Here is a 21,176-nt window from a genome sequence, read left to right as displayed (position 1 = left end):
ACTCATAGATTTAAACATACTTGATGTGTCTCAATGCCTTGTGGTTAATATTCTTATTGATATGTAGTCATCTTTGTTTAGTGGGAGCTTATTCAAATTGTCTCCTAAGTCTTTTCACATGACTCTAGCAGTTCTTTATAGCTTCCTTGGTTTTGGTATGATAAGAGGTTTCATATTCATCTCTTACACTTCCTGTTCCCAAACCTGGATTCAGCCATTTCTCTAACCAAGGAGCCTCAGTTCTTGTAATGAAAGATGGTACTTAGTGATCCAAATCAGAGGCTAAAAATCCTCATTGCTAGTGGGTTGACAATTGTTTCTAGGTCTTTTCACTGGCCAGAGTTAGTAAATGGGTATATATTTATTTTGGGACCACATACACCATGATTTTAAATGGATAATTTCAATTCAAATTCAGGACTAGAGAATTGTCACTAAACTTTATCTGCTTTACAAGTGTGTCTCCATTTATCCATACTAAAAGTCTCAAATCTCAATGACACAAATAGAATTACTCTTTTGCTTTATCCCACAGTACAACACACACACACACACACACACACACACACACACACACCAGTGTCAGAATAACAATATGAACAATATCATTACTGAAAATGATTTAATAAGTTTTTTTTCAGTACTCTTTGCATCCCACTAGGGATGTGCAAATTACTTTAGTATAAAAGTCACTTTTATAATTCTGCAAAAATACTTTCATGGTTCCAAAGTCATCTCCACATAACAAGATAAATTAAAAGAATTCTAGTGCCTATTCCTTTCCCCTCTACCCTACTCCCTCCATTCTCCTATAAATGATCATTTAAAAACAATTGTGGTTTTTATTTTCAATTACAAGTGAATATGTATGTATATGTTCATATATCTTCCTCTTCCTTAGATAAATGGTAGAATGAAATACACACTATCTCCACCTTGCTTTTTAACTCAACAATACATCTTGGAGATCATCACTCCATAATACTTATAGAGCTCTTCCTCATTCCTTTTGTGGATGTATCATTGCTTATTCAGCTCGTCCCCTATTGCTAAGTATTGGGGTTTTTTCCAGTCTCTTGCCATTATAGCTATGATTGAAATGAACAACCTTGTGCGTACTTCTTGTTCATGTGTTTGCCAGGGTATCATCAGGAGAGATTCCTAGAAGTGGGATTGCTGGATTAAATCACATAAATGCATATATAGTTTGTCTAGATATTGCCAAGTTCTTCTCCATAGGCATTCTAACATTCTATTCCCATCAGCGCTGTGTGGAATTGGCTGCTTCCCTAGCACTTCACCAACAAAATAGATTGACACGCTTTTGGAGTTTTGCCAATCTGATAAGTGAAAAGGATATCTCAGGTAGGTTTTTGTTTTGTTTTGTTCGTATTTCTCTTATCATGGGTGAAGTTGAACATCCTTTTACGTGGTTAGAGCCATTTTCATTTATTTTTATGTCAACTCTTCATTTGTGTCTCCAGCCTATGTAACAGTAAGCACATTGTTGGCTTTTATTTTAAAACCTCAAATTCTAAATGCTGTTTATAGAATAGAGGTATTAATCCTTTGAATTCAAAGTTGCAAATACTTTTTTCTAGTTTGTCATTTATCTTTTAGTTTTGCTTATGGTGTTATTTTGTGATGCAAAATTTAAAATTTTTTGGTAATAAAATTAACAGTATTTTCCTTTATTGCTTTTAGATTTTGAATTATATCAAGGAAGACTTCTTCCACACCCAGGTTATAAAGGAATTCACCCATGCTTTCTACTTGTATGGTTTCCTTTTTTACATTTAAAAAATGTATCCAAATGGGATATATTTGGAATTGATTTAGGGAACAGTGAAGGATGGATCCAATTTTATTTTCCTTATGACTATCTAGTTGTCTGAATACCATTTATTAAAAAATCCATCATTTCCTCCATTAGAGTCAAATAGTGCATTTATCAATACTAAATTTCTGTATGTAGCAGGGCCTACTTTTGAATTTTATATTTTGTTCCATTGGTCTTCTTATCTTTTATGGACCAATATGGAACTGCTTTGTGAATGAGATTCTAGTATATTTCAATGTCTGGGAGAGCTGACGTTTCCCTCCTTGCTCTCCTCTTTCAGTTTTTCTTTTTGGCTATGCTTGCCTTTATGTTTAAAAAATTATTTTTTAATGTTTTATTTATTCTTGAGAGAGAGACAGACAGTATGAACAGGGGAGGAGCAGAGCAAGAGAAGGAGACACAGAATCCGAAGCAGCCTCCAGGCTCTGAGGTGTCAGCACACAGCTGGACACAGGGCTCGAACTCACAGACGGTGAGATCATGACCTGAGCCAAAGTCGGATGCCCAACCGAGCCACCCAGGCGCCCCTCTTGCCTTTATGTTTTTACAAATGAAATTTACAATAAGCCATTGTAGTTAAAAAAAAACCAAAACCCTATGATATTGTAAAATTAGGATTGCATTAAATATGTAAATTAACTTAGGGAGAACATTTTTCTTGAGTCCTTATATTCAAGCACATGGTCTTTGTTTCCATTTATGCCTTTCAAGAGAGGTTTATTATTGTCTCATATACATTTTGGACATTTCTTGTTAAGTTTATTTAGAGTTATTTTAACTTTTGCTATCATAAATGAGATGGCAGCCATTTATATGTGAAATAAACATATGTCTATGTGTGCGTATATATATATTTAGCATATACCTTTAATGTGTATAACCTGCTACTTTCCTAAATTAACTTATTTTCTATTGTACAGTTTTCATGTGGATCCTTTTGGGCTTTCCAGAAAGACCAGCATTTTCCTTCTTTCTTTCCAATCCTTATACCTCCAATTGCTTTCTCTTGTGTGGCATTAACTGTGACCTCTACCAGTGTTCCATAACAGTAAAGATAGTGGGCATCCTTATCTTGTTCTTAATTTCTATAGGAAGTCCTCTTGTATTTCTTTCTTAGCTATTTTATCATGTCAAGAAAGTCTCCAATCATCCTTATTATTCAGGTGAGAAATCAAGATGTAGCAAGATCAGTGAAGAATTTGCTGTCAGTCTTTGTAGCCCATCCCCTATTTTTTGTCACTGGGACAGCCCAGTCCTCTACCCTTCAACATGGCCGGCGCATTTTAAGAGATGTTACGAGATTTGACAATGAGCCTCCAATGATAGGACTCCTTCTCCCCCCTGTATTCTATAGCAGAATTTTGCTTCTGCACAGATATCCTCTATTTAGCAAAGCTAGAACCCCCAGGAAATCAGAAACTACCCTTCTTAGAAAGCAGTTTGGTGACTGCCTATATTACTGGACCAAGACCCTTGGGGGAAGCCTCATGCCTCCTTCCCTGCCTCTGCTCCCTCCAAAGATTTCTTCCTCTCTATATGTCACTCTCCCTGAGAGAAATTCTCCTAAATACATTTTTTTTCTCCATAAAGTAACATTTCTAATGATACTTTAGTGTCCTTTATAACTTGGCTAACAAAGTAGTTAACTTACTGGCCTCCTCTGACCAAAGTATATGTACAGTACTCAGAAGAGATGGGGTGGTTTATCTTGGGTAAATTTATGCAGGGTGTTGCAGATACTAAAATAGCTCAGGGTTCTTTCTCCCTCCCCCTTTCAGGGACACCAGGTTGTGAATCATGAACAATGATCTTATGGCCTTCTTATTCAGGGGCACTGGGGGGCTGGGGCTGGGGGGTTAGTTCTTGTTTCTTTTTCTTTTAAAATAAAACAAAAAACCCTGTTAGGACCACAGGTTCGTGTGGGGAGAGGAAACTGGCCTCACCCTGGCTTGGCTAAGGTTTCCAGCAGTTTCCCCAAAATAGGCAGATCCCCAGAGTATGGGTCTCTCTTTGCAAGGACAGAAAGAGGAACTGTGAAAGGCAGGAAATATTCAAATCAGGTTCATTTTAAATTCTAATTCTCTTGCTTTTTAATGATTTTGATTTCCCCTTTCTTCCAGCTAACAACCTTTGCTGTGTGAGGTGTAAGCTGCTGTTTTCTCCCACGGAGACCAATAATTTCATGGAACCGAAGCCTCCACGTTCCCTTTCTTTCCCAGGCAGCATCTCTCTGGCCTTGGCCTTGGTTTGCTCCCTGTGCTCTGAGACTCTGCCTCCATGGCTGCATCTCTTCTGTCCCAGTCTCCTTTTCTCTGCAGCTCTGAGACAGGGAGGCTGCCTAATTCCAAGCTTGTGTTTGGCCTATTTGAAGATGAAAGGGTCTGACATTGCTGCCAGAACTTATTATGAGCACCATTCACTTGGCAAGAGAAGTCGGGAGCACTCGGCAAAGCAGGAGAGGAAAAGAGTCAGTTTCTGCCCGAGCAATGGGCAGGGACTGTGCCCTCTTTGGCCTCTGGGGCCATCACCTGAGAGTTTACTGTCTGTTTTACTGCTTAGCAGAAGTGGCTGAGTTTCTAATATAACTGAGGAGTGGGGAGAGAGAGGTTTGGAAGTGAAAAGGGACTTTGTATACATTAACCCTAGCAGGATTGGCTATGGGATTTGTGGGTCCTCGTGCAAAAGAAAAACATGGATCTCCTTGTTCCAAGGTAGGGGGTAAAGTGCTTTGAAAGGTGGTAAAATATAAAATAAATAAATATGGTGGCAAAATATAAAACTCTGTGGTTTTTCTCTTGTCTTGTCATGGTAATTTTTGCTAGTTAATCTTGCACATCCTCAGACACAAGGGTACTCAAGGGGGCAAATGCAAACTCTTCTAGGCCCCCCGGGGGCCCTGCCCCACTATTTGTGGCACTGTGTGGTATACCAACTGCTTGGTTAGCCTTCCTTCCCTGCCTGGCATCTGCCTTTCCCACAGACCGGCCACTCTGACCCATGGAGGATAGGCAACGCTAAGAGGATTGAACTTCAGTGTGGCCCTGCAGGTGCCTGGGTCAAGGGTAGACAAGAGGCTCGCCCTTCCCCTCTAGCTGCCTTCTAGATGCAGTGTGGTGCTGCCATTCCTGGTTCTGTGCCACACCCAGGAAGCAACCCGCCCCTCCCTGAGCCTGTGACTGAGGGCCCTAACTGGAGTTGGTGGCGGGTGGGGGCCTGGAGTTCCCAGGATCGCAGGACTGAGCAGCTGAGAGCTTTGGATTCTCGGAGCCCAGACACTCTTAGCATGGCATGGCTGCCTCTGAAGCCTGTGTGAGGGGGAAGGCAGCACTTTCTGAATAAATGAATTTCTGGTAGTCTGTTCTCTAGGCCTGGAAGAGGTTAGGGGCCCTGGTTGGGGTGGGCCCCTCTTGCATTTCTATGGGAACTGGCTGGTTGGTGGGTCCAAGGCTCCATGACAAAGCACCCTGGAAGGCAGTGGGGGCCCCCATTCCCCAGTGGGAAAGGCTTTGTCTCTGATTAGCCAGAAGTTGGGTTTCTGAGTAGCCAGAAGTTGGGCCTGCCGTTTGAGGACAGATAGGGCTTGGGAAGGAGCTATCATCGCATGGCTGTTGGGTGAAAAGGACTCTTGGGGTGGAGAAAGGAAGAAAGGATCCAGCTAAGGCCCTGAAGGGGGGCCATGGCCTCCAGAGGCGAGTCCCTTGGTCTGAGGCTCGGCTGCCAGGGTACTGGGGTAGAGTGTTCTGACTCAGGATGGCCTGCTGCCTGCGTACTGTACTTCACAGTTCCCAATGCACCTTTTTGCATCTTATTTCATGTCATGCACACAGGGACCCTGGGAAGTGCTCATTCATTTTATAGATAGTGAAAGGGGGACATAGAGCAAAGGAATGGCTGGTCCACGTAAGTGGCAGAACCAGGATTTGAAGCGGGGCCCCACTCACGGTTGAGCATCAATCCTGTACATGGCTCCAGGTAGCTGCAATGCTGTGAGTAAAGCAGTCTCTCTAAGCTGTCAGTCACTAATTTTACTGGGTCCGTAACATTCAGTTAACCCCCTTAACAGTTCTCCTCAGTAGATAAAGTAATCCCCAAATGGCAACTGAGGAGACAAGTTGAGAGAAGTTAAGTAACTGACCCAAAGGCACCCAGTGAGCAGGTGGCAGAGCCCACATCCAAATGTAAGCTCACTGTAAGCTGAACTAGTTTAAGCTCTTTCCAGTCTTTCCACTGGTGGGGAGAGCTGGTTCTTCCTAAGTGGCCAAGAGTGCGAGGGCACGGCCAGGCAAGGGACCACAGGACAACATGGTAACTAACTACCACCGTGGATGTGTGTAGAGGCTGTCATGAGATCACAGAAGGAACAGGGGGAGCATCACAAAGGAGCAGGCTGAGGACACGCAGTTGTGTTCAGGGTCTCTTAGGTGGGTGGTGGGCTGGGACAGAGATGTGGCTTCATGAGGGCTTTGGGGACTGAGCCCAGAGTCATGGATTGTGTCCTGACAGTGATGAGGAGTCCAGAAAGGTGCTGGGCAGGGACATAATACAGTCAGATCCCATATGTCCAAAAGAGGATGCTGGCGACTGGTAGAGAACACCAGGAAGGAGAGCAGGCATCAGCAAAGCCATCTTAAAGCTTTATGTTGAAGCCTGGAGGGGTAGAAAGCGTGGGTCAGCTTTGTAACTGCAACAAAGGAAAATTAATGTGCATATGTAGAATTTTCTTTGGTTCTTTGTGGAGGAACAGAGCTTAATATGGCTGGAAGGCTGGGCTGTGTGATACAGAAATAACTTCATTTTACAGGTTGGTCTAACTGTATCTTCAAGTTCATGCTTTAAAAAAAGGAAGGAAAAGAGAACTCTGTAGTCATATGAAGGATCTCACTTATGGTCATTTAATGTTTATTTATTTCTGAGACAGAGAGAGACAGAGTGTGAGTGGGGGAGGGGCAGAGAGAGAGGGAGACACAGAATCTGAAGCAGGCTCCAGGCTCTGAGCTGTCAGCACAGAGCCCGACGCGGGGCTCGAACTCACAAACCATGAGATCATGACCTGAGCCGAAGTCAGTCTCTCAACCAACTGAGCCACCCAGGTGCCCCAGTTATGGTCATTTAAGAGGAGAATGACCACCAGTGTCAGGGCTGAATGTCTTGGCATCCAGCCTTTGCTTTGGCAGCCCTGTGGCTGTGCTGCTGTCATGGTGTAGCTTTCTGACCTGTAGTCTACCTGCAGGCAGGAACCATGCAACTTACATATCTATGGATTCACTGTAATAGCCACAGCATTAGACCCGTTTTACGGATAAGGCCAATGATGCATAGAGAAGTTGAGTAAGTTGCCCAATCTCCTGTAGCTAGCTACAGCTGAATATGGACTATGTTTTGTGACCATACTTTCTGACTTAGAAATCAGGATGCCTGACTTCTCATGAAAAGCCTGTGTGGCATCTGAATGTGAGAAATTGTCCTGCACATGCTGAAATATTGGAATATCTGGGGACAGCCTGGTGGTTTATAGGACAAAAATATTTGGACTCAGGGCTGCCAGGGAGGATCTGGGAGGGATGGCTGTCTTAGATTTGACAGCTTTAAGCCCCAAGCTGCTCTTAAGTTGGCTTTCTCTCACAGCCCAGATCGATGCAAGCAGGACAACGGCTCCAGAGGAAAGCCAAGAGGACAGTATTGCACATCACACATACTGAGCTGACAGCCGGCCACTGATTGCCTATGAGCCCATGAAGGAGAAGCATCCTGGGATGAAACGGGAGGCAGGCAGGGAATGGGGAGCCTCTCAGTGTTCCTGCTCTGCATCACCCAGTCACACACAAATGGAGGCTTGTGACCTCCTCTCCGGGGACTGCGTGCTGGGCCCCAGGGTATACAAGGGCAGTTCCTAGCTGAGTTGGAGGATGATCTAGCTCAGAGGGATCCTAAGGCCAGCCTTTGTTGGGTGGAGGTCGGGGAGGGAAGGGACAAGAAAGAGCCACCCACAGAGACCTGATGAGATATGCAATGCTGGCTGGAGTCCCAGTGGTGGAACCATAGGCCGCAGGCCAGACGTGACAGATGAGCTCAGCATTCTGCAGCAATCAGCCTGGAGAGCACATCCTGACCAAGCAAGGGGGAATGATGAAACCTCTGTGTCCTGCCCTGTCCCATGAGATAGCCACTGGCCACATGTGGCTATTTAAATCTATTATTATTATTATTATTATTATTAATTTATATAGAAAGAAAGAGCACACACAGGGCAGGGCAGAGGGAGAGAGAGAGAGAGAGAGAGAGAGAGAGAATCTTAAGCAGGCTCCACACTCAGCGCTGAGCCTGACCTGGGGCTTGATCTCATAACCCTGGGATCACAACCTGAGCTGAAGTCAAGAGTCAGATGCTCAACTGACTGAGCCACCCAGGAGCCCATATTTACATTTAAATAAAATAAAATAAAATAAACATAAAAATAAAAATTCAATTCCTTACCTTATTAGCCACATTTCACGTGCTCAATAGCCATATGTGGCTAGTGGCTACCAGACTGGACAGTGTGGGTATAGGACATTTCAATCACGGCAGAAAGTTCTATTTCAGTGTAAATTATTTCATTAATATTTTAAATATTGACTACATGTTGAAATAACATTTAAAATATACTGAGTTAAATAAGATATGCTAATATTAACTTTACCTGTTTCTTTTTTACTTTTTTTTTTTACTGTGGGTAATGGAAACTTTTTAATTACCCTGAGGCTCCTATTTCTATTGGACAGTGCTGTAGTCGATGAATACAGGAACACACCCCCACTTATCCATTGTTTTTAATGCCATATCCATTCGATGGTGTTCCATTTGATGATGTCTGTAAAAACTCTTGCTTAATACAAAGGGTATAGAGTCAGCCTAGGCTAATGGGATGAATGCAAGCTTTGGAACTGGAACAATTTGGGCTCAAAGCTCAGCTTCCCTATGGGCTGCATGATCTGGACAAATTACTTAATTTCTTTGTGGCTCAGTTTTCTCATCTGAAAAATGCAGTCAGTGAATAAGTTCCTGCCTAGCACTGCTTTGAACACAGGAGACAGTGCATGTACAGGGACTCCTATGGACCTGGCCCTTAGTCTACCTCAGTAAATGGCGACTGTCATTGTTATCATTGCCATCAGTATTTCCGAGCATGAAAGAATAAGAGGCTATGGTCAGTTTCTTTGGCCTGAGACCATTCACTCCCCTGCCCCTGCCCCAGCATCCTTGCTCTCTGATGATGACCCCCCAGGCAGCTGTGAGCATCCTCTCTTGGCCCTACACAAAGCCCTTGGGCATAGCCCACGTACTCACCTGTTGGCAGCTGCTGGCCCAGGAAGCCCTGAGGGCACCCCAACTTTCGGAGCGCGTGGCCTTGCTCTCCAGGTGCACGCGCAGTTGTGCCTCCAGCTCCTGGCTGACGTTCTCGAGGGCATGAACCTTGGCCATGTATTCCACCAGGCAACCCCCCAGGTCCTCAACGGCACCGAGGTTCCTCTCCAGGCCTGGAGCTGGTGCTGTGGCCAGGACCTGAGCTCCGCAGGCCCTGCAGGAAAACACTGCTGATGCCCAGGCCCGGCGTGTCACGCGGGTGCCCAGGCCACCTGTGTACCCACTGGGCACCATCCCTACATAGACTCTGGGTCCTCGGACGAGACCACCCATGGCATTGGTCCTGGAGGCTGGGGGGCTATCCAGGGAGGATGATGACCATGTTCCCCCAAAGGACGCCCTGTGCCTCTGGAGGGGCAAGCTGGAGCTGGTACCGGTGGGCATGTCCACCACCACTCGCCTGCTGCTCGTCATCCCTTCTGCCTCTGCTGTGCCTAGTGGGCTTACAGAGCCCAGTGACTTTTGGTTTCCAGCCCCAGTGTCCCTGTGGCTCAGTTGTGGGCCTCTCTGGAAGCTCCCGTATCCCCAGGGCTGCTTTGTCTGCTGTTTTCCATGAGCTTCCACCATTCACCGAGCTGAAAGGGAAACAGGCCCTGCCCAGGGCTGCGTGCAGAAAGGCACTCATGCATTCTCTGCAAGGTCATGTGCCTGACCTCCCAGATTTTTCTGCTGGTGATGGGGGTGCTAGATCAGTGCGGACTGTGGGGGTGGCTCATCTGGATTTGTGTACTTTACTACCTAAGAGAGAGCAAGGCAGGCATCAAGCAGCCCATTTCACAGGTGAGTAAACTGAGACCCAAAGGCCTCGGATCACAAGTGTAGTGACCCAGGACTGAATCCAGGTGTTCCAGGGCCGATTTCAGAGCTTTCTACATCCTTACATGTGTTGTGTATGTAAATGTGTGAATGTGCATGCACGTCCACACAGGTAATAGAGGATGGAAATGGATGTGAACCAGCCACAGTGGGAGGCAGCCCCATGAACTGAAGAGAACCAAACCAAACCTGTTGCCTCCCTTCCCCTCCTTCAATCTTGGTAGCAGCTTCATGTCCTTCTGTGGCATTTTTCTTCCCCCAACACTGCTGTTTATCAGCTGCCTGACCATGGCCACGTTGCTTCACCTTTCTGGATCTTGCTTTCCATGCACTGGCCTGAGCTCTCCCTAATGCAGTAGTGCAAGGGATCCTGGGAATTCAGGTCCCACACATGTTGGGCACCTTTTATGCTGTAGCTGTTCCCTACACCTCTGTTTCTCCATTTGCCAGAAAACTAGTAAATCAAAACAAAGAGAAGGTTTTCCAGTAAGCTCTTTAAGGGTGGGTGCTTCAAGTTAGGTTTTGATGACACCCCCTGGGTTTTAATTCCTGCTGTCAGCATCCAGTAAGGCCTGTTGTTATGGTCACACCTCAATTACTTTCCCAGATCTAGAAAAGATCCTCTTTGTTATCCTGAGATAACAAAATGGACCTAAATAAACTCCACTGCACGTAAGTTTACAGTAGAGAACCAAAGTAGCCAAAACCCAGAGCTGGATATTTATCCCAAATCCTGCACCACGGGGACGTACCTCAAGTGAGAGAAGGGGAAGGAAGCCAATTTCTAGTAAGTACTGAATCTATCCTAGTGCTGTACATAATTTCCATACTTTGTTTCATTGAATTCTCAATTTAACCTTGGAAGGTAGGTACAGGGTTGACATGTACTGCTATGTGGGCTGTGCACTGTACAATTCCAGAAGTATGATCACATGTCAAATGATCAGTTATTAACTCCTTATGTGATGAAGATCCTGAAAGCTGCAATGACTTTTCCAAGGTCCCCTCTCCAGAAAATAACAGAGCTAGGACAAGAAAATCTCATCCGACCCCTAGTCCAGTGACTTATGTAGGACGCCCTCTGTCTCCTACCACCTAGAGAACAGGGTACTATCCAAAGTCACACAAGCAGAGTTCAAAACTACAGTTACCTACTGGGATATTCTATGTGCTCTTCCTTGCTGATTAGGACACCATAACTGTTTTTCCCCTTTCTACTTTGTCTGAGTTGACACAGAAGATACTGTATAAATATCAATGTTGGTATATGATTAACAGATTAAGGAACCAACTTGATCAAGTAAAAGGTGGCAGTGTCCTTATTTAGACGTGGCATTCTTGGTGCAAACACCACCTCTGAGGCACCCTATAGGCCCCACCGCACCCGCCAGACTCTTATAATAATATCCTCCTAGCACAGGGGGTGCTGCCTGGGTCTTGAGGGGCTGCAGGAATTTCAGGGTGTATCATCCAAGGCTAAATGAAGGGTTCAAACTACTGATGAAGCTGTTTGCACAGGTGTCATGTTTAGGCACTGTTATTTCCTACAGAATGGTAACTCTCAGTGGACAGGTTAACCCCAGCTTTCTCTGACCTTTCTCTGATACGTACAGTAAAACCCCCAGCCCTGTGGAGGGAGAGGGGAAGAAGGGATGTACCTTAATTGACACCAGAGTTTCCAAAGACCTAAAGAAAGAGGACTTTTGGAGAAGTCACAAACTGTTCTAAAGGATTGTATTACCAAATGACAAACTGCCAATAGCTCATTACTCATAAAAACCCAACTTATTGTTAAAATAGATAAAAATACAGATGGACATTAGGCAGTGTCGGGACTTAAGGAAGACTTACAAGTTATTTTAAAATGAAAAGAATGCAAAATGTATTAGCAACTTAATCCTCTGGCTAGTAAAATAAGTTTATTTATATATACATGGTAGTTGAATTCTGTGGATAAGGAAAAATAAGTCATACATCCACATATGTATATATAACATATGTATCTTTGATTACATATATTATATATAATTTTACTTTACAAACAGATTTCTTTCTATATATACGCACACACATTGCTATATTAAATGCAATCGTTAACAGAAATAGAAGGTTAAAAGGTCATACAGCAGCACACTGGGAAATGAATCTCAGAGCAACATTTAACCTGCTTCCTTGTGGGTTGAAGAGTCTTTAAAGAGACACATCCACCAAACTCATGTTAAGTAGGTTCATACAACATTGAGAACACACATTTTTGAAGGCCATCTTTAAAAAAAAAAAAAAGAAATGTAGGAAGAAAGGAAAAAGGTGTGATAAAAAGACCACAGCAACAACACGAACATACGAATCAACATTCAAGTTCAATTCCCAATCTGACTATAAGAACATCTATATTGAAAATATACTATCAAACTAATTTTCTTGTAGAGAAAGAGTCAAAGCAGTTATCTTCTCTCCCAACCACTCTCTATTAGGGAAAAGGTGAGAAGCAGTCATCTGTGGAAGCCTCTGTTGCGTCTCTGTGGGTCTGAGCCCTCCTGAGCGTGGACAGGCGAGGGGAGCAGTGGAGGGGAGACTGGAGAACGCGAGCCGGACGGCAAGCCTGTCTGCTGACCCACAGGCAGGTCTGCAACGCCAGGGAGGGATATCAGGATGTCTTCTCCCAAGTGATCCACTTTAGCAATCTTGTTTAAGATCACAGGAGGGCTTAGAAAATTACAGCCCCATAATTCAAGGCCTCTTAACATGTTCCTCAGGGGCACAGTGCGATGCCTTTTGAGAAAACAAAGCTGAACCCCAATAAACATTTGATCCTTGAAGGAGAGCAAGCATACCAAAGCTCCGGGGCTAGGATCCACATCTAAACCATCTCTAGAGAAAGGCACGAGTTTTAAAGCAGATGTGGGTGTTGGAGGGGATGCAGGAATGTGCTTAAGGGGGGGGGGGGGCTTATTTTCCACCAGGGCAAGGCAGTCCTGTTGTTAGCACAGTGGAAACTCCCTGTCGTGGGATGTTAGGGGGATGTGGCCTTGACGGGACGCCCACGATGTCCTCCACAGGCTCCTGAGGGCTGCATGTTCCTGCCAGCGGTCCTTAACTCAGTTGGAATTACGCTCGACAGCCAATGGTGCCACTGTGCAGGTGCAGGACGTTTATCTGCTGGGGTGGCGAGGTGCTCCCCCTTCCTGCTCTGTACACGAGTCTACTGCTTCTCCCCCGGTGGCCCACTTGCCTTCACTGGTGTGTACACAGAGGGGGAGGGAAGGGAATCCCACTGAATCAAGAGGAACCAGAACTTTAAGGAGCACGCAAAGGGCCGTACTCTTGACCAATTTAAAATCGCACCTCTACAGGTCTGTCTCTTCCCTCACCTGCCTGGGGCTGCTGGGACCCCAAGTGCTCAAGGACAGTTATTAAGAGAAGCAATCAATGCAACTGCTTTGCTTAGAAATACCTTTATTTTATAAAGCCACGGATCGTTCTGTAAAGTTTTTTTTTTTTTTAAACCACACTTGTAAAAAAGATGTTGACAATTCTTAGGGGGAGAAAAAGCTGAAAATGTTTCTCATTAAGTCAGGGTTACACAAAGGTTATATTTATAATATATATTTGTATATTTATAATTTAGAGACGAATGGTAGGGAACGGCAAAGCAAGGGTTGCTGCTGTTAGATCTCCGACACTTGATCATTTCCCACAAATAGTGTTTCCTGGCAGAAGGGGTTAACAAGGACCATCCCAGTGTCTCTGTAGTCGCCGTTGGCTGGGGAGCGGGGCTCTGAGAGCTGGTCCTGGGAGGAGAGAGGCAGGACATGGGATGATCTCAGAGGGTTTAGGCAGTGGCCATTCATAAAGAAATACACACACGAGGACATTTGTTTCCACATGGGATTGCTTTGGTAAACACCTTTCATCATCTTCACTGCCAGTGTGGAGGCGCAGAGCCCTCTCTGCTCTTCTTTCATATTTTTGCAGCAGCTTCTGAACAAGATTTCCTGCTTCCTGAATCACTCCCAGCTCAGGCTGCCAGAGATGGTGTTGCTCTCCTTGTAAAAGTCCGAGAGGGCCCGCCATGAGTGACATTCAGCGTATCTCGGTGCTCTAGTGGGCAAACCCACACTCTCCCTCCTGCCTCTTTCTCACAGATCTTTGGGAGATGTGGCTGCCTTTCTTCCCTCCACCTTCACACCCTACGCTTGCCCACCTCCTTCCTCTCCTACCACCCACCCGGCAGGGCCTTCAAGGGCTCACTCCTCCCCATCCTGAGTCCTCTCAAAACCTGCTTAGAATTATAGCCTCATTTCTTGTAGTACTAGATGGTTCTGAGGTGAAAGGACCTGAATCTCTGTGTGACAATGGGTGGTTAAGTGAAAAATACAGTCTGTCTCCACAGCCCCAGAAATGGAAAAGCCTACAAAGAGGTAATTCACTGATTAGGTCATCTGAATAGATTTGGCCTCATCCAATAAAGGCTGCAAGCATTTGTGGGCCACTAAATGTCTATACTCAGATTCAGGCCCAGGTATAATTTAGGGGGGAAAAAAGTCACAGCTTGTCCTAATTCTCAAACACTGAAGTCTCAGAACCTGCAGGCTACATCAGGGCAAAGACTCAGTAATATGCTGAGGCAGAGCTGGCTTAAGCCAGACTTGCTTAGATGTCTCCACTTGAAGAAGACATAATTAATTCTCTTAAGTTTATTTTTAAGCAAAACATGTATAATTTTTGAGGAGTACATATTGCCTTATGGATAATAAGGAGAGAAAGAAAGAAAGGCCATTTGTCGGTAAAATGACTTTCCAGAAGACGAGAATTTCCATCAATGTCTGGAATTGGTTGAGTGCCCATCTCAGAGGCAGACACAGAGTCAGCCCTCGAAGTAAGGAACACAAGGCAGCATGTCACTGAGGGGACTACCATTCCCATTCTTCATTGGGCTTTGGGTGGAGCTGTGGAGGGGAATTTTGGAGGATGAGATCTGGTGTGTCGTTTTATAGTTTTGTTTTGTTTTTTAATGTTTATTTTGGAGAGAGCGAGTGTGAGCAGGGGAGGGGCAGAAAGAGAGGGGGATAGAAGATACAAAGTGGGCTCTGTGCTGACAGCAGTGAGCCTGATGCAGGACTCGAACTCATGAACTGTGAGATCACGACCTGAGCCGAAGCTGGCGGCTCAACCAACTGAGCCACCTAGGCTCCCCCTTTATAGTTCTTACAAAGCAAGTGTTCACCATGGGTGAACCATGTGGACACTTTTTGCAGCATAAAAAGAAAGTTACTTAAGAAATAACAGACAAGAAAGAAGAAAAAAAAAAAAAGAAGAGGAGGAAGGGAAGGAAGAGGAAGGGGAAAAAAAGCATGGAAAAATTTCCAGGCACTTTTTGGGCATCACAGTTTTGCCTGTATAGCCTAGATTTGTGCTTTGCTCTTTCATCAACCCAGAAGGGGAGCAGGGCACCAGAGAAACTTGCTTAGGCAAAGCACTTGGCAGCCACTGGCGCTGGCAGCCTACAGGGCGGGCGGTAAGGGCTGCCCCGGCTGTGGAGTGTGGGGCACATGCCCTGTGATGGCAAGGCCGCTCTCGGGGTGGTCCACAGTGCCTGGGTGTGCCCAGAGAGTGGGAACTAACTAACAATGAGCTAAGTAAAGCAGGATGAGGGCAGGAGGCCTGCTGGGAGGGAAACAGCCATAAAGCCCGTGCTGAAGCCAAACTGACCTTTTTGCTGTTGGTTCTGCTGCAACCTCCTGACCCTGGGAGGGTGACTGCTGGAGGCAGCCTCTACTAGAGCCTCTGGCTTGTGTCTGATGGCAGCCCAGGTGCCCTGGCTGGAATGACTAACTGGGACGCTGCACAGGCAGGGCCCTTTCTACAGTAAGCTCACAGGCACGGCCCTTTGGCTTTGGTTTTCATTTATCAGTTTGCAAAGATACTATGAGAAATTTATTTACTTAAACTTTTTTTTTTTAATTTTTTTTTAACGTTTATTTATTTTTGAGACAGAGAGAGACAGAGCATGAACGGGGGAGGGTCAGAGAGAGGGAGACACAGAATCCGAAACAGGCTCCGGGCTCTGAGCTGTCAGCACAGGGGCCCGATGCAGGGCTCGAACTCACGGACCGCGAGATCGTGACCTGAGCCGAAGTCGGCGCTCAACTGACTGAGCCACCCAGGCGCCCCTACTTAAACGTTTTTTAACATTTATTTATTCATTTTGAGAGAGAGCGAGTGAGCAGGGGAGGGGTGGAGAGGGGGGAGAGAGAGAAAATCCCAAGCAGGCTCTGTGCCTTCAGCACAGCCTGACATGGCGCTCGATCTCATGAACCGTGAGATCATGACTTGAGCCGAAATCAAGAATCGGACACTTAACTGAGTCACCGAGGCACCCCAGGAATATGAGAAATTTAGAGTTCAGGGATTCACAGCCCACATTCAAAGTGTGGCCAGCCCCTCTGCTAACTTAGCCATTTTTCGCTCATTATAATAGTTTTCAGAAAATCTTTAAAATAAATTTTTATTTTTTATTGAAGTTTAGTTGACATTCAGTATTATTTTAGCTTTAGGTGTACAACATAGTGATCTGACAATTGTCTGCATGATGAAATGTTCACCACAATGACTGTAGCTACCACTTTTGCTGCACTGACCATACTAAAGGTCACTGCTTTCATGAAGCCTGTCCCTCTGTCCTTCAGTTAAAATTTTTTATTGAGCGTCCACTGTGTGTTAGGCTTTGGGCTGGGTGATGGATCAATAATGAACAAAACTTGTGGTTCATTCATGTGATAAACATTTACCCAGCACCTAGCAAGTGCTGGGCACTGTTCTAGGTGCTAGGGATAGAGTGGTGAGAAGAACAAACAGGGCTCCTGCCCTCAGGCAGCAGAGACAGATGACAGGCCTGAGTGATAGGGAGAAGTTATTGAGGTGAAGATGAGGGGGTGCTGGGGAGGGACAGACAACATTCCAGCAGAGGGGAGAGTCATGCACAGCCCTAGAACAGAATGTAACTTGGTGCCATAAAGAAATGAAATCTGGTGTGGCTAGAGCTTAGCAAATGAGAGGGAGAGTGGAGTGACGTGAGGCTGGAGAGTCGGGCCAGGGCCGGGCCAACCTCCCAGGCCCTGTAGATGACTCTGAACTTTAACTTGAGAGCACCAGGAAGCTACTGAAGGGCTCTGAGTACATGAGCGATGTGATCACATTTATGTTTGTAAAAGCCCACTCTGGCTGCTGTGGGGGATGGATCTGCAGGGGAAGAGGGCACTGTGTCTCCAGAAGAACTCTTCTTGGCTCTCCCTGCTTTTACTCAGATGTCTGCCATCTTTCTCCTGGACCTTGATTGGTCCCAGCTGGCCTACTTATTTTGAGTCTTTCTTCCGGTCATCCCACCCATTCATCCATCCATTAAACCACCCTTCCTTTCCTTCCTATTCACTCACTACTCACGTATACAGTGCCTTCATCAGACCACTGGCACAATCTTTCTAAAACTAGGCCACACAAAGCTCAAAACTTTCAATGACCCTCCACTGCCCAAGACTAAAGTATGAACTCCATTCAAGCCCATTCAAGCCCATGCCCAATCCATGTACCTTTCCTGATGTGTCCTGTCCTCTGCCCCACCTGTGTGAGGGTAGAAGGAACACCTCAAAGCCTGGCTCTCTCATTGGCCAGACAGGTGTCTGGGCAAACACTTCTTGACCCAGTGTATTCTTTTCCCCCATGATATGCTGTGTCCAGTCCACATCCTCACCTTTACTCAGGCTACTTACTTTGCTGGGAAACCTGTCAAAATCCATTTATCCTTCCGAAACCCCACTGTGAAGGCCTTCTTCTCCTAGGTTTCTATACCTCTGCAACTCTCCTTGTATCTCCCCTAGTTTGTTTGCTTTGGAATGATGTGTGGGGCTCATCATACCTCAACCACATCTTGGAAACTGGGCCCCCTGAGAGCAAGCTCTCATCTTGACAGTCCCCAGGGACTGCCAGCCACAAGCTGGGTCCTCAGTGAATACTTATCGAACCGTTCCCAGAAACTAGAGGTCCCAAGAACAGTGCTTCCCAAACTTTAACATATGTAGAAGGCACCTGGGAATTCTTGCTAAAATACAGATTGACCCAGTAGGACTGGGTGGGGCCTGCAGTCTCCTGGTCCAGAGACCACCCTTCAAGGAGCAAGACACTGAGAAGCAAGCAGAGGCTCCATAGCTTACTTTGGAGCCTGGGCTTTTCCCTGTGCTGGAGCCAGACCTTTCAGGGGCACCCCTTGGTTTGGGGCTCATTACCTCAGAGGTTTCAAGGGACTGGATCTCCCTTGGTAACTCCACAGCATGCTTGTTGAAGTAGTCCATGGTGATGGCATTGTTCCAGTAGCTCAGATTGTTCTCTGGGTTGGCCGTCTTTTTCTTCCTCCTCAGGCAGCACACTGTCAGCAAGACGGCTGTGGAGAGAGTCCAAGTTAGAGACAGGGGAGGGAGACAACAAGCATGGAGCCAGCAGTGCTGAGTGACAGGCGCCAGTCTCCAGGTGGGGCTGTGATGGCCATACATGCAACCACTTACTCCATCAGTCAATTTGTTTGCTTGTTCGTTCAACAGTTATCTACACACGCTGAATGCCTACTGTGGGCCAGGTTCTGGGAGAGAGGGAATGAAAAAAAAAAAAAAACAAAACACAAGGCCGCCCTGCATCATAAACATCCCTCCTAGTGTGTGTGAGGAGGGATACTCGGGATGAGGGGCAGGGTCACACGATTTATAAGAAACAAAATGAATAAATAAGATAAATTCAGATAGCAGTAACTGAAGAAAGAAAATAAAACAGGGTGAAGTGAGAAAGACAATGGACAGGGTTTGGGGAGAGAATGTTTTAGGGTCATCATGTAAAGCTTTCCTGAGGTGACCTTAAAGCTGAGAACAGAATATGGAGAAGGAGCTAGACAAGAGCAGAATGGGGCAGTATGCCCCAGGTAGAGAGAACAGCATGTGCAAAGGGACCGAGGTGGGGACACACTTGATGTGAGTGAAAAGAGTAGCCTGGCTGGAGTGTAGGGGAGTGAGGTAGGAGATGAAGCCAGGGTCATGTCCAGTGGCTGCATCCATAGGGCTCACAGGCAAGAGGCCTGGATATAATTTCAGATATCTGTGGGTGCTGCACTGCCACTCCTCGAGTTTGCTCCAAGAAAAGGCCTTGCTCATTTGGTGGAAAGGCTTAGAGAATGGCTGTGTGCTCTCAGTTGTACTGCTGGACTGGTGAGGAGAATTCTCAGCCAGAGTAGGAGTATGGCAGAAAGAGGAACAGGACTTGGTGAACTTTACAAAATGAGCCCTTGAATACCACAGGAGCGCTTGATGGTAGAGACTTAGAATAGTATTACTGAGCAGAGGTCTTGGACCCTGATAAAACAGCTGCTCCGGCACCATAACCATCACCTCCACTATCACCAACCTCCTCCTCCTCCTCTTAAAAAAAAAAAAAAAAAAAAAAAAAAAAAAAAGCTTCTAACAGTTATATAGTGTTTATGTGCCAGGAAGGTTTCCTAGCACTTTAGAAATATTAATTAATTTAATCTTCCACTTCACTCCATGAAGTACTTTTAGGGTTCCCATTTTGCAGGCAGGAAAACCGAGACTCAGAAAAGTGAAGCGACTTGCCCAAGAGCAAACCCAGACATCTGGACTCCATAGTCTGTGCTCTTAACCATTCATGATTCTGCCTCACAAAGACTGATGCGCAGAAGTCCACACTGCACAGATGGGCCTGATTGGGGCTCTATGCAGCTTGATGTGTGACCCCATCTGTCCAATCTTTGAGATTTGCAGGGCCCCAGGGAGGAAGGAGTATGTTTGGATTTTGCTTATGAATCAGGTGTGAACAGAGGGCTTTCGGCATGCCAACGGGGAAGGCTTTTGAAGTTGGGGAGGTAAGGTGGCCTGTCCAGGCTCACACAGTGCAACGGGTGATGTTTTGACAAGGGTGACAGTAACCCTCTTGGGGAGAAGCCAGTAAATGAAGACTGGGCATCCCTTGCCCAGACTCATCATCACCACAGCCTGTGCAGTGGCTGAAACTCCAGGCCACGGATGGGCAGGGCTGCACTTAACATCCTGGAGGTGCCAACCATGTGTGCTCCAGAGAGGGGACCCCAGGCTGAGCATTCCAGAGGCCGGCACCAAGATAGCAATGACCACCAGGGGGCAGCAGAGTGCCAGCTCTGTTCGCAGCAGCCTGAGGGTTAGCCAGCATCAGGGCGCCTGTACTTGCCAGGGTGTGGGGTACCTGAAAAAGCTGGCACCCACACAGGCTAAGACCACAGGGCCCACCCTGTAGGCCCCTGCAGGATGATGTAGGAATTCTGTAACTCTCTTATCTCAACCTGAAAAGGCCTCCAGACAAGACTGAGGTTGGGCAAGTTTCTATTGGTCCAATCTACTTTGATGAGAAAGACTTCTCTAATTTGCTCATTATTCTTCCATGTCCCCTTAAAAAAGTTTTAAAGATATAAAGGAGACTTCTGAATGTTTGAGCTAAAAGGAATTTTAGATTGGCTGGTATAGACTTTTTTAAATTTTGAAAAATTTCCAAATTCAAGTTCTCCTTTCTTCTTTCCCTTCCTTCCAAAGATGGGGGTGGTTGGAGGATGAATGGGGGTGAGGAAGGGGAGCTGCAGAACTCAGCCTGAAAATCTGCTAATTTAGGGACTCTCCTTATTTTACAGATGAGAAGACTGTGGTCCAAAGCATCCAGCTGACTTGCCACAGGTCACAGGTCTGCGAGTGGCAGGGCTGGGGCAAGACCCTAGGTCCTGTGTCCCTTTTTCTGGCATCTTTATTATTCATTGTCACTACCTTTCTACCCTGCTCCTGGAACTGGGATGGTTAAGTGGCCTGAGGGGGGGATTCGAACTGGTGAAACAGAAGCCAGAAAGAGAGGGTTAGGCTGCAGTGAACTCATGCTGCTAACCTGGGCTGGCACAGGGTGCAGAGTCCAGGTCCTCTGACTCCTAGTCCAGTGCTCCCTCAAGCCCACACTGCCCCTGGCTCCAGAGCCAGGGCCTGTTTAGAATGTGGGACCAGGACCCTGTCTCGATGGGAAGGGCTGGCCTGCTTGCAGGATGGCC

General features: G+C 46.1%; 2 protein-coding genes across 3 annotated transcripts in view; both read right to left on the bottom strand.

The window, feature by feature from the left end:
* BFSP2 (beaded filament structural protein 2) overlaps positions 1 to 9,658 on the bottom strand; it is a 69,388-nt gene extending 59,730 nt beyond the window's left edge. The window contains 3 exon segments of the mRNA XM_030329488.1: positions 9,167 to 9,379; positions 9,381 to 9,427; positions 9,430 to 9,658. Of these exon segments, the coding sequence (XP_030185348.1) occupies positions 9,167 to 9,379; positions 9,381 to 9,427; positions 9,430 to 9,658 (489 nt within the window).
* A 2,451-nt stretch (positions 9,659 to 12,109) lies between these two features.
* TMEM108 (transmembrane protein 108) overlaps positions 12,110 to 21,176 on the bottom strand; it is a 364,746-nt gene continuing 355,679 nt past the window's right edge. For both annotated transcript variants that reach the window (XM_030330246.2, XM_030330248.1), the window contains exons 5-6: positions 18,343 to 18,497; positions 12,110 to 13,851 (exon numbers count right to left, since the gene is read on the bottom strand). In XM_030330246.2, the coding sequence (XP_030186106.1) occupies positions 13,729 to 13,851; positions 18,343 to 18,497 (278 nt within the window). In that variant the 3' untranslated portion in view covers positions 12,110 to 13,728. The remainder of the gene's footprint in view (positions 13,852 to 18,342; positions 18,498 to 21,176) is intronic.

Source organism: Lynx canadensis, chromosome C2, assembly GCF_007474595.2.
Source record: "Lynx canadensis isolate LIC74 chromosome C2, mLynCan4.pri.v2, whole genome shotgun sequence".
In the NCBI taxonomy this organism is placed as follows: domain Eukaryota; kingdom Metazoa; phylum Chordata; class Mammalia; order Carnivora; family Felidae; genus Lynx; species Lynx canadensis.
This window is presented reverse-complemented; position numbering and strand designations above follow the sequence as displayed.